A 16,312-nucleotide genomic window follows, 5' to 3' on the forward strand; every position below is an offset into this window, starting at 1 on the left:
TTTACTTCTCACAGGCTGTGGAGCTTATTATCCTCTTTCTCCTTTCCCTCCTCCTCCTCCTTCATTTTCTCCTCCTCCTCCTACACCTCCCCCACTTTATCTTTTTCTCCCTTGGCCCCACTATCACACACTAGATGTACATAAGCATACCAATCATGTAGAACACAGAATCCCATTGATTTTGTCTCAGTGTTTCTATTAAATGAAATGAATGGCTATGCACTTTACTTCAGTATGCAAATACGTCTGCTGAAAGATCAGAAATATCAGGTCATTATCAACGATTTTTAAATTTTGAAACTCCCAATCAGACTTGTTTCCTGTTTGGTATTGTCTGCTGATACATAATGTATAGCTGAGAAAAAAAGTCTGGTTGCTACAGTATTAAAATAACAGAGTATGAGCAGAGTGGTTTCAAGCACACTCTCTGTATAGTCCAGTCAAAGTTTCTTCCTGGTGCAGCAGTATAAATCTCTTGGTAGCAGTAAACTCACTACACAGACTTCATTCCTGAACACATGTTCAAAGGTGATAAAATAAATGCAGATGGTCTCCCAAAACCTCAGTGGAACGTTTTTTACTGTAACTAAATGGACTGTAAAAAAAAATAAGGAAAAAGAAAAAAAAAAAAAAAAGCAGAAAATGCAGTTTGATACAGACAGGCAATTTCAGAATAGCATCCAGTCATTTAGGAGAAAAGCTAAATAAAATGTGTGTTTATAATAATGTATTGTCAAAACAATATTGACAGAGCATCTGAACGACCTAATAGGAGTAAATTTTAAAATACTCAAACTAGTATTGTGAGCTGAATATTTCAATTAACTACTATAATATGCATACAAAAACTTTGGATGGGGAACTTCATTCATTGTGCTCTCACCAAAGTTGACAATAAAACCATCTCCAGCTACAGTGAAAACAGAATTAGGCCTTAACAAATTTATTACAGGCTTTGTTTACAAACTTGTTACAAAATTATACAGCATCTTATGCGTACAGAGGATTTACAAGAACATTTAACTGATGCGTGTGATTGCTCTGCTCTCTGGTTGAGATCTGCAGGTTTTTCTTCACTCATGGCCTGATACTGCTTCCCTTGTAGTCAGTGAGATTTTTTTCATTGACTTTAGTAGAAGTTGGATCAGATCCAAAGCGTAATACTTCTGTTCATTGTTATACTGAGGTGGGAAAGAGACAGCCAATCTAATAACCTTATGCACCGTGTTTCTTTCTCATTTAATATGTTTCAGATGATCAGTGATAAATTTAATCTGAAAAGTTTTTGTTGGCCAATTGTAAAACACTTGATGCATTGGTAAAGTTAAGAATCAAAGACCAGTTCCTGCTACTGGATCAATAAATTTTCTTTGAACCTAACAGAATGAATATCCCTTGATTTTCAGTGAGCAGAAAGAACAACATTAGGATTGATTCTGATGTTACTTATGTTGCTATAATAATACATTTTCTCACCTATATTCAATATACTTTCTCTGGATTTACAGTGATGTAAGCAAGTGCATCACCCACCATGTAGGAACAATGAAGTCAATGAAGTCGCTAATTCATGGTTTGGAAGCAACACTGTCTAACCAAGCTCACTTAGTGTTCTTACCTCCTCTTCTCATATGGACACAGACCTACTTGCCACACAGAAGAATCTTAAGTTAATGATCCATGACAATATCTGCTCTCAATTACTTCTTGTAACACCTGAAAATATTTACTTGGGAATTCAGGATGTTAGGTTTATAACTTGGAAAAAAAATCAGTAGAACAGTCCTCTTAAAAATATGTTTTTCCCCAGAAGAAGCAAAATGAATGGGTAAGGTTTTTTTATTGTTGTTGTTTGTTTGTTTGTTTGTTTTTTCTCCTGTTGAAACTTAAACATGTCTACTGGTAAAAAATAAGAAAAGTTCTGTTGAGGATTTTTTGTTTGTTTATTTGTTTTCCAAGGAAGGAGAATTTAGGAAAAAAAAATCTAGTCAGATTTATTAGATAGTGAGCTGCTTGTTACATTGCATCACCTCCTGCCTTTTAATGATTGCCTTGGTAGCAAACCTCTGAAGCTATTATTGCTAAAACCAAAGCTAGATTTTAGTCCAGCAAGATGATTTCATGTGAGGTAAAAACCCTAACTGCATGTTGAAAATTGAGAGGGTTCTCATAAAAACTTTTTTATGGCCTCCACTACAAAATTGTACCTACACATTCCAACCTGGTTTTCAGAGTCACATCTTTTCCCATGCTTTGCTTCATGAGTAACTTACCCACTTTCCCAGTGGTTCTATGATGTGTAAGGCTCTCTGTTAGGGATTAGGGAAGATCACATAAATTGTTGCCTTTAATGACCTGCTGCAGATTTGAAGTTGGTTCTCCAGTAGTGGAAATGATATGATTAAAGGCACTCTACTGACATGTTCTTGGGTACCCTGATCTCATTTTCATTTGTGATGCTGAACATGTTACAGCAATGAAAGATGTAACGCAAGAACTAAAGACCATTACAGATGTTTTTTTGAAGGGCTGGCATTTTTCAGCCCTGATTATGGATTAAGATCTATTTAGGCACAGATAACATATGTGGTTCAATCTTAATTCTGTTGATATCCATGACAAGACTCTAATTTACCTTTGTGGGAATAAGATACCATCCAGGACATAATACAGATAATGTATAATAGGCCATCTCTTTCAGCAGTGTAATTGTTGGTGTCTCCAGTGGAGCTACATAACAATGCAAAAAAATAGTTTGAGGTATATGCAAGTATATCTGTCTGTGCTAAGTAACAGCTCACACCAGTGGGACAGAAGAACTTCATTGTAACTATGGACTACCTGAATTTGAATCACACACACGGACACACACACACACACACACATGCACAAGTCCCTATGAAAGGTAGCACACACACACACACAAAAAATCCCTATGAAAGGTACCAGGTTTGCTGAGCAGTTCTACACATATTTTCCCTCCATTAAAAATGGGCAATGAGTTGTCAAGTAGACAAACAGCTTTGTATGGGTGTGTGGCTTTGATATCCATTCCAGGATATCATATCTTTGCTAAAATTCTTTAGCCAAGGGCTCTTTTAATGTTAAGACAGCAGCAGCTTTTTTTCTAATTAAAAAATTCAAACAGAAATGATGTAGCAATTCAAGCTGAAACTAATAGATTAATGTGAGGAGAAAGAGGTCAATCACAATAAAAACTATATTCTGAAGAAATCATATTTTATGTATTACATTAATGATCAATTTAGATCGGTTCTTGGCTTCAGTAACTTAGTTACAAATATTTTTTAGATTTTTTTTTAATGTTGTTTCTAGTATTAACTGGCAGCATTAGAAACAGTTGCAAAACAAATGTGCTTCAAAAATGTAGACAACAGTTGCTGGATTGTTAGCATTTATTCTGAAATGCTAATGGAGGGAAAATGGTCATTTCATTGGCAAAACTGGCATGACACACAGAAATTGTATTTTACAGCTACTTGATGCCTTTGACATTGACATCAGCTGCAGGCTACAACACATATTTTGGTTTTCATTTTGGCAGTGAGGAGTCAACACTGCATCCAATTAAATGTGAATGTATAGAGCAAGGGATATAAATATGTACACAACTCTTGACATTGATCTGATTTTTAACAAGTTTACTAAATGACAGTCACTGGCTTGACAATACTGAATGAAGAATACTGATTTTACACAGAATTTACAGTCAGGTTACGGTATGCTGCCAACAAGCAGTGTCACAAACATAGTCTAAAAAAATCCAGAGTTGCCCACAGCAGAGGCACACACCCTTTACTCTTGTTTATTGGGAGAGAAAGCTTATATACTGTAAATTTGCTGAAGTTTAATAAATAAAGTCAACTTATAATATATAAAACAATATAAACATTTATATGCTACATGCATATCATATAATTTAAAGTAATAATTTATATATCAAAGAGATGCGGATTTATGTTCTTCCTATTTTTCTTGACAAGGCGCACACACAGGAGGTGTCTATTCTTATCCACCTCCAGCCTACAAGTTTATTGTTTTCTGAAGTCAGTGCCCTAACATATGTTTGGGATGTCTTGCATTGAGAGTTCCAGTGCTTGTCATCAATGCCTCGGCAGCCATTTTTAACAGGCTTGGCTTCTTTACACCTTGTTTCATAAAAGTATTGTTTAACTGGAGAGTTGCCTGTTTTAATTTCTCCCAGCACAGTTACCTGGTGTCCTCTAATGTCGATAGCAGATGATTTGTCCGTGACCCATAAGCTTTCACTGTCACAAACGGAATATTCCCCTCGGTGGCTCTTGTGCTCCGCATATCTTTTCCTCCGAGAGGTTCTGTTCACCACCACTGAATTTCCAATATAATCCTCCATGAGGTACAGCGGTGGTGGTTCCAGCGGTGTGTTGTCACTCAAGAGGACTCGAGGAGAGTTGTAGCGTCTCTGCTGCCTTAGGAGATCTGTATCCATTGAGATAACTGGCTGGAAGTCAGATTTCACATTTTCATCTCCATCCGCGTCCTGCTGAGCCTCTACTTTCTTCACTGTGTTTTGATAGTTTTCCTTTATATCTACTATCTGCTTAGAAAGCTTGTTTTTCAAAATGTCTGCCTGAATGAGTTTTATAATGAGAGAATTTATTGAATCTTCTGGCAAACTCCTTTGATCCATGTTGGTAGACTGGATGCCACGAAGATAAGAAAGAAATATCACATAAAACAAGATGGACATCACCTTGTTCACCTGTAAGATCTGCAAAGAAAAAGAAAGTCAATATAAGTGCAATTAAATAATTTTTACTAGGCTTTGTAAACATGAAAATTCTAATTTGTTTTAACATATTTTACATCTTATACAATTTACAGATACAGATAAACTATGTGTTTCTTTCAAGATATTATTTCATTTTATTTTATAATAAATACAACAATTTGATTTCTTTTTTCAGGATTTAATCAATCTCTCTTGCACCGTTTAGGATGATCTCACTTTTATTCATTGTTTGTACACTGGCAGATATTTCAGTTAGCTCCCTTCTCTACAGTGTTAGGTAGCTATTCTTATCAGTGGATAGAGGCCAAGTCACTTTTCCAGAGTCTATTCTGCTGAGTGGTTTAGTTTCAAAATTGTAAGGAAATTAAGCAGAGTAAGAGAGTTTCTAGTGGTATAGACGAAGTTCTGACTTCGTTAAGTGGCCACAATTTATACGTGTTGAAATGTCACAGATCGATCAAATTTCTGTTCATCAAATGTGTTTACCTTAAGAGCATCATCATACACTGAGAAATAACACAGTGTTTCAACAGTGCTCTTTTTCTCTCATAAGGAAAAGTATTTTTGAGGAAAGAGGACACAGTCTAGCAGCAAAATGGTGTTTCTTACACTTTGAACTTCAGAAAGAAATGGTTAGGATTTGCAATACAAGTGAGAAGTTCAGATAGATCCACAGAACATTTTGTTGTGGCTGTTTGCAGGGCTGGGACCTGTTTCTTATTCTGTTTTTAATGAAGTTTCTTCATTACATCTTTATGAACTGGAGTGAAACTGGCTGTAGAAATATTAATGGACAGAAGGAGTACAGTTGTCCCCTCCCCCCAACCCCCCTGTAAATAAATAAATAAATAAATAAACATGAAATTGAAGAGTCTTGTTCATATAGATCAAATGAACTCAAGACCAAGATTTTGAAAACTGTAGATCTAAAAGCCTACTTCTTCTCTGTAATGTACTTTGTTATGCTCTGCTCTATATGGATTCCTGTAGTGTCCTTCTAATTCTAGCCTCTGAGTATCTTCTACAAGCTCTTTGGGCATTTCTGGTTAAATCCTTCTGTGATACTGTTTGCATACTGTTTGTGTAGTTAAGAACTGTGAACATTTGTCTAAGGAGTTTTTTTTATTTTTTTTTTCCCTTGTGTATTTGCACTTGCATTTAAATGAAAATAATATTTATTGTAAAATACCAAATCATGGAAGCAAAACATTTACTTTGAAGCACACCAGTTTTATTGGAATTGCTGCACAGGCAGTGGATTGAAGAAGAAAATATCAAACTTATGTTACAGCACTCTCATACCATGTGGAAAGCCCTGGATGGTATCATGTGACTTAAAACAGTCTTGAACTTGGTTCTCCTACTCTGCAAACAAGTCCATCATGAGTCAAGCTGCTAGTAGTCTGGAATAAAGGCACAGAGTTATAAAATTGTGGAACAGCTGGAGTTGTAAGGATCTGCAGGAGATCATCTAGTTCTATCCTCTTGCTCAAAGCAGGGTCAGCTAAAGTAGCTTGCATGGGGCTATGTCCAGTCATTTTTTGAATATCTCTATGGATGGACATTCCAAAACCCCTCTAGGCAACTTGTTCCAGTGTTTGATCATCCTCACAGTAAAACAAAACAAAACAAAAAGCGTCTTATGTTTCAGTAATATTTCATATACTTCAGTTTGTGCCCATTGCTTCTTGTCCCTTCATGGAATGCCCGTAATGGAGTCTGGCTCCATCTTCTCTACTCCAACCTATCTGGTATTTCTGCTCTTTGGTAAGATTCCTCTGAGCTTTTCTCCTACTGGCTGAACAGTCCCAGATCTCTCAGCCAGCCTCTCCTCCCTTAATCATCTTTGTGGACTTGTTCCAGTATATCCATGTCTCTTGTACTGGGGAGCCCAGAACTGGACACCACTCCAGATGTGGCCTCAGTACTGGTACTGAGTTGAGGTGAAGGTTCACCTCTGTTGGCCTGCTGGCAACATTTTGGGTACTTTGTGTTTTCCCAGATGAAATTGCAGAGAAATCAGACTTCTTAAACAGAAAATATTGCACTTCAACAAATCACCATTTTCTGTTTAAGAAGGGAAAAAAAAAAAAAAAAAGGTTTTACTGGGAAATCCTCTATCAGCAAAACTTCTTTCAGCAACAGAGCAACAGTGAGTCCCCACTTCATAGTTTAGAACTGCAGCAAAATCAGAGCTACCCTCTGGATGTGTGATCTGTCCTTTTATGGATAAGAAATGTGTTTTCTCCATTCTCAGTTTGTCACAGTATGAGTTCACCTAAATCTAGACTGTTGCTTGCAGAAAAGTTATGCTTTGAAAAAAAATCTAAGATTTCAGTTACTATACAGTTACTGTCATACCTAAATGAATACTAATTTAGTAACTTAGTGTAGATGGTTCTCAGAGCCAAGAAAGAGATAGAAAAAAAAAAAAAAAAAAAAAAAAAAAAAAAAAAAAAAAGACCTTTTCCTGTGCAATTTGGTCTTCCCTCATTAAATCATTCTCTTTATAAAATAGTAAAAATATTTTAAAGCACATGTCTTATAGTACTCAGAAGCTAACCTACACAACGTATGACACAAGGCCTTAGGATGGTGAGCAAAGCTTGGACAATACTCAGCTGAAAAGCTGAAAGCATTATTCATGCCAGCTTGCAGCTGCATGTAATCACTGATCTGCTTAGTTTCAAAACTAAGTGGCACTAGCAAAATACACAAGTTGGAGCAGGTGATGAGGTGGGAAAAGTAAGACTGGAATTCCTGCAGACTCTCCTTAATGTCATGCTAAACACGAAAAGAAAGGGTCAGGGAGTTCATAATTAAAGCAGTTCAAATAAACTGTTTTGTGTTTTTGTTTTTTCCTGTCTGTGGCAAAACCATGTTAATGGAAAAAAATGTTTAAAAATATTTTGCTTAACCTAAAGTAAAATGGTGATTTGGTGGGAGGGGTGTTGAAGTACTCTGAAATTTAACTTATAGTTTAACTTAGTCTTGGCAGATTATTTACTGCAAAAGTTAAAATGTTTCAGAACCAATCTTTGCAGTTTTTTGAAATGTTTTGGTGTGCAAAATTTGGAAAGAAAATGCAAACATTGGGTAAAAGAGATTACAGTTTTCAGGGGGTTACTCTGATACAGTTCACCTAGGACGTGTACTTAGCTATGAAAATAAGAGGTGTGTTCAGAAATTCCAGTCCATGAATTGAAATTAGATTGCCCTTGAAATCTAGCACTTCAGAATATACTGTAGGCACTACTCTGGCTACAAAAAATGTACAGTACTAGGAAACTGCAGCTGGTTTATGATTTTGGGTTTGTTTGAGTTTCACGCCTTAAAAGTGGAACGGTTTGTAGGGATGGGCAATATTGTTTTTGATAAATGACTCTTTGGCCTAAACAGAAATTTGTGCCCAAATTGATAATAATTTGCAAATTGTCACCTTTTTGTTGTTAAAATAAATAAATAAATAATTGGTAACAAGGAGAGAAAAATGTAAAACATAAAGTATTTATGATTTCTTATTTGCAAAGAAAATCATTATGATGTTTCTGGACATGTATCAAAAAATATATAATACAATTCACAAAACAGAAACAATGCTTACTCATTATCATTCAGGAAGTAAGTTATCTACAGACGAGAATTGCATTCAGAGGCAAGATTTCAACTGAGGCATCCTACCTAAAAGAAGACTGACTTAACTGCCCAGCTCCTGGGGCATAGACTCGTATGAACATTGGCAGAGGCTACTACAGCACATGAAATATAGTTATTTTTTTAATCATTTGGTGAATGGTATAAAAATCCCTCAAGAATATAGACCTTCACATCATTTTTTTTCCTAGTTTTCTCATTATTATTATTATTGAAATTAAACTGCCAAATAATTTCTATCAAATATTTTCTATTGATGAACATTTTGAGATATTTTTATTGTTTTTTGATGTTCTTTAATGTTCTGTATGTAAATCCCTGAAAAGGTTCATTTCAGGTGTTTTCATAGAGTGTTTACAGTCAAGTAAGTGTGATGAATAGTCCTAGAGATGGACACAATACTATTTAAAGTGCTACAGAAAGTGCAGAGCAGATTCCTAATCTTAGAGTCTGGGCCCCAAATAGGCATAGGCAAGCATTTCCATGGTGACATCTGAATAAGAGCTCAGTGCAACAGCACAATCCATAGTTAAGTAACAGATTAAGTAGTGTTATTGGATACAAATAGATAAGATCCTAATTAGTGAGTGTTTCCCATTGCTTTCTGCCTGATACTTGATTGTGCTAGAGTACCTGACCTCAGTTTCTGTGTTCATAAGCTGTCAGGTCAGCTGTGACATATGGCCTACTTAACAGTAAGGTGTATCGTAATGCATGATTTAAGTGGATCATAAGTATATATCTGATATAACCACATACCCACTTATACCAGTATAATTATCTTACTGTGCATTATCTACTACACACCTGGCCTAGATATTGTGTGATTGTAGAAGAGTTTAGACATCTCAGTGTGGATCCAGAAGAATTGATCTATTACCTTTTCTGGATTTACATCAAAATGTATCCCTTGTTGACCTACCAGTTTATGAAAAACTCATCATTTGTCTGGGAACTCAATCGTGGCTGATCATAATGGTATATAACTTGCCTCACTCTGTGCTTATTGCCTCCTGTGTCTTCCAATTCCTTTTCTATTCCATGTATTGGGAGTTTGGGAAGAGTTGCTGTCACACTCCAGGAAGCTATTTTTCCTGAGTTGCTGAGAAGCTTTAGATCATATTTGCTTTCATGCTGTTATTCTGTGTAGCTTTCTGGATATTTGGGGTATACCTTTGATGCTTCAAGCTACTGCTGAACTCTTGCTAGAGATGATTAAAAAAGATGGGGGTGGAGGGTACATGATTCTCAAAGCAGCTATTAAATGTGGTCAGAAAACACTCTGTTATGTGAAATTTTGAAAAATATTATACATCAAGGTAGGAAGATATTAATCTCTTCAAGTTGGTCACTTTGCACAGTGTCAGTGCCCCCTTACTCAGACATACTAGCCCAGGTTTCAAAAGTGATTGTAAACGTGTCATCAAGAGCGTCTTAAAGAAACTAGTAATAGAACTAAGTGACGATTACATGTTATGAATGGTGTAGAGGATTTATGGGAGCATATACTATGGTATGGTGGGAAAGCTAACAGATCCTTGTAGTATAGAGCAAGCTATTAAAGCACTAAACAGGTTTGACTTAGAGAGGTTTGACTTAGAGATTGCTGGCATTCATGGCACAGCAGTTAAAAACAAATATTATGGAAAAGAAATCCTTATGCATTGCAAACGTTGCTTAGTGTAGCTTACTCGATTTTAATGGTTTATATTCCTGTATTGTTGGCAGGGTATTATTGTTATCTAATCTAGGTGTCTCAGAGAAGGTCTAAATTTAGGAGAAGTAAATAAACTTACCTATTGCTTCCATTAAGAAATGAAATCCCCAATAGACTCTGGCAAATCACTTTCCACTCTTTTCAGACCCAATGCTTTGCATACTGTTGGGAGGCTTTGTTTTGTTTTGTTTTGTTTGTGGTAATTACAAAAAAAAAATAAATCTGTAATGATTTATTTTGATCAGTCTCTGAACAGTCTACACAGCTGAAAAGCAAAATGTCATTTAATATGTGCTGTGAAAACAATGAAATCCTAGTACTGTGAGACACTGCCTAAGTATTTACTTTTAAGTCATTGCTGAGAGGATCTGGAATAGAAGCAAAAGTGACTGGTGAATTTTGCATTTAGCATTGAATGTAATATGATTTATGTAAGTCAGCTTGAAGCACTTGGCACTTTCTGAAAATTTTAAAAGCAGTTTTTGTTCTTCAGACCAAGCAACTAATGATCATTTGTGGTAGCTGACAGCTTATTCAGGCTTTTGCCAAAGATGACAGTGTAATTATTCTCATTGCTTGCTAAGCACTGTTCTCACAAACTCATAGAAAGCAACTAGTAGCAGAGTGCCCTGTTGATTCCCTAATCCTAATATATTTGTTGAGAAGAAATGCAATCCTTTCCTTCCATTCTTCAGGAAACAGTGAAAATGTACAGAATGAAAAACATCAATATGTCATGAATATTCAGATGACAGGAGGTGGAATGTGAAACAATTGTACATTAAATTTTGTCCCATATTTCAGAATAGTAATTGACTATTGTACAATATGTGCCTGTAGAAGGATTTATTAAGGTAGATTGCTGTGGAGTGGTGAGTGCCCCAAGAGATATTATGACCCTCCTGAACATTTCCACTTCTCAAGACAGAGAAATTTCAACACATACAGTTTCAAGCTAAAGCTTTCACAAGAGCCAGACACATTAAGATGCCTAAGAATTCAGAGACAAAATCAAGTGGGACTGTGTTATGGCAGCTTTTACTGTTAACCCCCCCATTCTCAGGGCCAACCAAACTATAAGCTACAGTGAAGGAAGTTGAAGACAATACATTCCTTTTGCAGATGGGCTGGGAAATGGGGAAGCACAACATATCTGAGGAAGGACCATAGTTTCTTACAGCCCCACAGCAGGTCAGTTGCTTTTAATCATTCATTACTCAGGGCCATTTTCAAGAGAGCACACATCCAAGCACTGAGCCCCAGTAAGCTCCAGTGAAAGGTAAATGTATAGACCTAATCTCTTATGGAAATGGAGTGCTGCCTACTGGGTCACTGACATTTCCTCTTTAAATAGCAGGACAGTTGTACAACCAAGTATGAAAATTCATCTGCACTTTGAATAAATATGCATTGCTATTTATGATTAAAGTTGCGACCATGACCCAACAGTCATTACAGAAAGTTTAACCAACTGGTGACAGCTTTCTGAGGGACAGTTTTGTGATAAGTCTTGCTGCGAGGGGTAAACTGGTTTCTGAATAGTGAAAGGCACTGTGTAGAACTGCAGCAATCTTGGCTCATTTCAGATACAGCTGATTGCAATGGCATGTGTGTCCACATGTGAACTTTCCACAAACATATCTTTTAGGAAATCAAAATGTGATCACTTTACATGTACCTGCTCACTTCCAAGAGAAAGGTCAGGAGCAGTTCTTCAGTGCTTACCTCATTTTATTTGGAACAACAGCTGCTTCTCACACCTTGTACAATGTTATTACATGTTTGCCCTGTACCTTCTTTCCCTGCCACTGACATAGTCTGGAGTTCAGCGCATTCAAGACTTCCCAGGGGCTTTTGACACGCTCCAGCATCCTCTAGCAATCCCATCAAGAGATTTGACTATTACTAATGTCTGGTACAATATCAACTACACTAGCTACACCTCCGAGTCTGTGATTGACTACAGAAGTAGGAAGACTTTTCCTCAGGCTAAGTTTGGTCTTCTTCTATTTTAATTTCTTTCCTCACTGATATTTTTGTGACATGCTGCTTATACCTGTCTGCCTCTGCCCAGATTGTCACAGTATACTTTTTCATTAACCAGCTGAGTAATTCTTCTGTATATTGAATAAGTTAGGGCAACATTTTAGGAAGGTGGCATCCTGATTCCTTTGATGTATTGGAAAGCTTAGTCAAGTCAAAATCTCTGTTCATGAGTTTCTACATCTGCAAAATAAGGAACCCCATGGAATGATACCTGCGTTTTGTTACCCTATGTATATACTTTGACATCCTTTGCTTTCTCCCTCAAAGAGCTGGCTGTTTTTGCCCTGATAAGACAGCACAACTAAAGATTTCCTCTCTCCACACAAAGCATGACAACATTGTAGTTTAATCCCTGCACACTATGTGGGAGATGCCTGTCTGTTTTGAGAGTAATGAGGCATCTTAACAAATGTATTTCCATAAATGTTCTAAGTGTAAATCATCCTGTTTTCTTTTACCATTCACATGTCACTGATATTTGAGCACTCTGAAAGCATTTATCTTGGTTCATACAGACAAAGTAAAAAGGGTGCTCGTTCCCATTTTTAAGGGACTGGAAACAAAGAAGTCAAAAGTCGTTTTCAAGGTCATACAGGTATCCTGCTGCAAGTTGGGAAACAGACCATGTGTTTTCATGTTGTGCTGCCTGGATTAGGAAAGCCCATCTGGAATGTTGTATGGGAGTTTGGTCAATAGATGACAAGCATGAAATGCAAGGAAACAAAAGCAATGTCATCTGAGAAGAGCAATCAGCCACATCTTAGTCATGACAAAGAATTAAAGCTGTAGTTGGGGTAAACAATTTCTGCAAAAGTATTTCTACATATTATTCACTGTGTAGCTCTGAAAACTGTCCAAAGTAACAAGAAATCTAAAGGTCAAATCCTTAGTTAAATCAGTAAATTCCAATGACTTGACTAGGCTGGTACTAATTTTGCAAACACAAAAGATTATTATTTTTTTTTTTAGAAGTCATTTGAAGAAAAAAATAGAAAGCACCAGAACTGAATCATGGTGGTGCATAACATAGGCTGACAAAGTCTTTTCATTACCGATTGTTAATATCAGTTAAATTTGCAGCTCAATTGGGAGGGCATACGAACAGCAGTGAGCAAAGAGAAATATAGTCTTTGCCTGGGAGATGGACATAGAAAACATTTGCAGAGAATTATAACATGAGAATGAAATTAGAAATTAAAAATTTGTACACTGGCAAAGTAATCAGGGGAAAATAAATTTAGGAAGGAGCAATATCTGATCAGGCCCAGGAAATCGAAAGAAAGGAAGAAAGGAAGGAAGGAAGGAAGGAAGGAAGGAAGGAAGGAAGGAAGGAAGGAAGGAAGGAAGGAAGGAAGGAAGGAAGGAAGGAAAGAAGGAAGGAAGGAAAGAAGGAAGGAAGCAAGGAAGGAAGGAAGAAAGGAAGAGCAGGAAAAGTGACTAGAAAGATCGTATAACTTGATCTTTGAGGAAATTGCCTTGAATTTGCAAGTCTTTGCTATGAGCTGACAAAAAGGGCATGATAGCAAAGCCAGTGCAAAGATCTGGAAAGTTTAAGCATTGGTGAAAGTGAGCATTCACTCTAGGGTGGGGCAAAGGAGTGCAATCAGGAAAAATGGGATTATACTGAGGAAAGGGAAGTTAGGCTGATCATCAAAAGCAGTTCTCAAACTCTGCAAGATGTTTGTAACAAGCCCAAAGCCACACCAAAGAGGCTTGGTTTCATGTTTCACTACAGCCCTGAAACTCCATCTAAGTCTCTTTTTTTTTAAAAAAAAAAAAAAAAAAAGTTTGAAGATTCATTAACTTTTCAAGTCAACCTGGACCTACTTTGGCTCAACCAGGGTTGATTAATTGTTTTGTATTAAAGTCAGGCAACAGTTCCTGTTCTTCCTACTTTTGTCACAGAGATGCTTTGAGGAATTACACTCTCTGTAACTAAAACTGAGAGCAGTCTTCCAGATGAGGATCATGCCTTTCACCTCCCCACAGTTCTGAGAGGTTCAAATCTGCCCTCATAACACTGCATGATTATATTTTGGTGTATGCTCCTGGAAAGGGAAAAGGAAACCATGGGAAAGGTTAATGTGAGGTGGTCCACATTTACAATAGATTTCTCTCATTGTTCTATTTTTTAAATGCCAGAGATGGGGTTTGTCTGATTTGGGGGCTGAAGAAGAAAGGGAAACAAATCACAGATTATCACAGAATTTTGCCCTTCTTCCGCTAACTATAAAAAAGTGTCTTTCTAGAGACCCCACAAAGTAGGATGTGAGGTAGAAAAATATCTTAGGTGTTTTTACATTTACATTCCGACTAGGAAAATCATTTAAATTTAAAATTATTTTTTCAAGAATATTGAGAGATTTTCAAAGTTATATATATGTTTAGATTGGATTTTCTGATGTTGAGAAACTCAGGAGCAACATTTTTTCAAACTGTGAAATTCAAAATCAACATTTTGTTCCTTTTTACACTAAAAAGGTATTTTCTTTGTTGTTTGTTTGTTTTGTTTTGTTTTTCTTAAGCTGCAACCTTCCTCTTCCATCTTTTAAAATATTTTCTGATTTATTTATTTATTTTTTAATGAAGTAAGGAAAATGGTTAAATCAATAAAGCAAACAGAAGAAAACAAGGGAGCAGCTCCAAAAATGTTAGACCCTCAATATGAGAAGTTCCAGATCCCTAAACCTTTTTTATGGTTACAGGCAGAGCTCACATCCAAAAGGCAAAAGAGATATAGGAAATGATAGAAGTAAAATGACCTTTTATTTAGTTTGAATAAAAATTCATGAATAGAACCTGAGATGCTTCTTTAGGTTGAGAGAGAGAGACAGAGAGAGACAGAAACAGACAGAGAGAGAGCATCTCACTTGTTTTATGACAGCTCTGCTGTGACCCTCGAGTGCACATTTGCCTTGAGAGCAGGAAAACTACTGGGGCAACTGCACCATTCAAGGTCTATTCAAATCTGCTAGATACCTTTTACTTAGAAGGAACAGCACTGCTTCTCAATAGCTTCTCCCAAGCACTGAATATGAGCCTTGCTGCACTGCTGCATGTAATGCACTGCCACCATGGGTGCTCTTCATGGGACTGGGACTGGGGCAAGTCATTGCACAATAGGCTTGGTGGGGAAGCCCCATTTCATTTTATCCAAAACTGCACCTGTGCTTGCTTTGCAAAATCCCATGACTCCTGATTGCTTTGAAGCTGTACAGAAATACATCCTTGGCCACTTCATGAATCAAAGCTCACTTACTGAATCACATGTTGGAAAGTGTCCAGAGGAGGGCTACGAAGATGGTGAAAGGCCTTGAGGGGAAGACGTACGAGGAACGGCTGAGGTCACTGGGCCTGTTCAGCCTGGAGAAGAGGAGGCTGAGGGGAGACCTCATCGCAGTCTACAACTTCCTCGTAAGGGGTTGTCAAGAGGCAGGAGACCTTTTCTCCATTAACACTAGTGACAGGACCCGCGGGAACGGGGTTAAGCTGAGGCAGGGGAAATTTAGGCTGGACGTCGGGAGGGGGTTCTTCACAGAGAGGGTGGTTGCACACTGGAACAGGCTCCCCAGGGAAGTGGTCACTGCACCGAGCCTGTCTGAATTTAAGAAGAGATTGGACTGTGAACTTAGGCACATGGTCTGAACTTTTGGGTAGACCTGTGCGGTGTCGAGAGTTGGACTTGATGATCCTTAAGGGTCCCTTCCAACTCAGGATATTCTATGATTCTATGATTCTATGACCTCTCTCTGTTCCTCAAAGGTTCACAAACCTCCAAACAGAAAGTCTTGCTAGATATGCAGGTGCAAAAGTTTTGTTGCAGATGTTGTGAAGGCAGGAGTTCTTAAGGACAGGAGTCCAGGCCTAATCCAGATACTTTAAAACCACCATTAAGAACTTATAGAATTCAGCATGAATTGGACTAAGCTTTTACACAGTAAGGAGTGCTGGGAATGACAATATGGCTACAGACAGTTGCTGTCTGATCCTTGTTCATACATGATACATGTAGAATCAGAATCATAGAATTGTAAAGTTTGGAAAATACCTCCAAGATCATCTGATCCAACCATCCACCTACCACCACTATCACCCACTAAACC

At 37.3% G+C, this 16,312-nt stretch overlaps 1 protein-coding gene across 1 annotated transcript in view; it reads right to left on the bottom strand.

Annotated features, from left to right (window-relative positions):
• Positions 1–3,976: 3,976 nt before the first annotated feature.
• Positions 3,977–16,312, bottom strand: part of NTF3 (neurotrophin 3) — a 58,159-nt gene continuing 45,823 nt past the window's right edge. The window contains exon 2 of the mRNA XM_032203397.1: positions 3,977–4,771. Coding sequence (XP_032059288.1) covers positions 3,977–4,771 — 795 coding nt within the window. The remainder of the gene's footprint in view (positions 4,772–16,312) is intronic.

The sequence above is a fragment of the Aythya fuligula genome, chromosome 1 (assembly GCF_009819795.1).
Source record: "Aythya fuligula isolate bAytFul2 chromosome 1, bAytFul2.pri, whole genome shotgun sequence".
NCBI classification, from domain to species: domain Eukaryota; kingdom Metazoa; phylum Chordata; class Aves; order Anseriformes; family Anatidae; genus Aythya; species Aythya fuligula.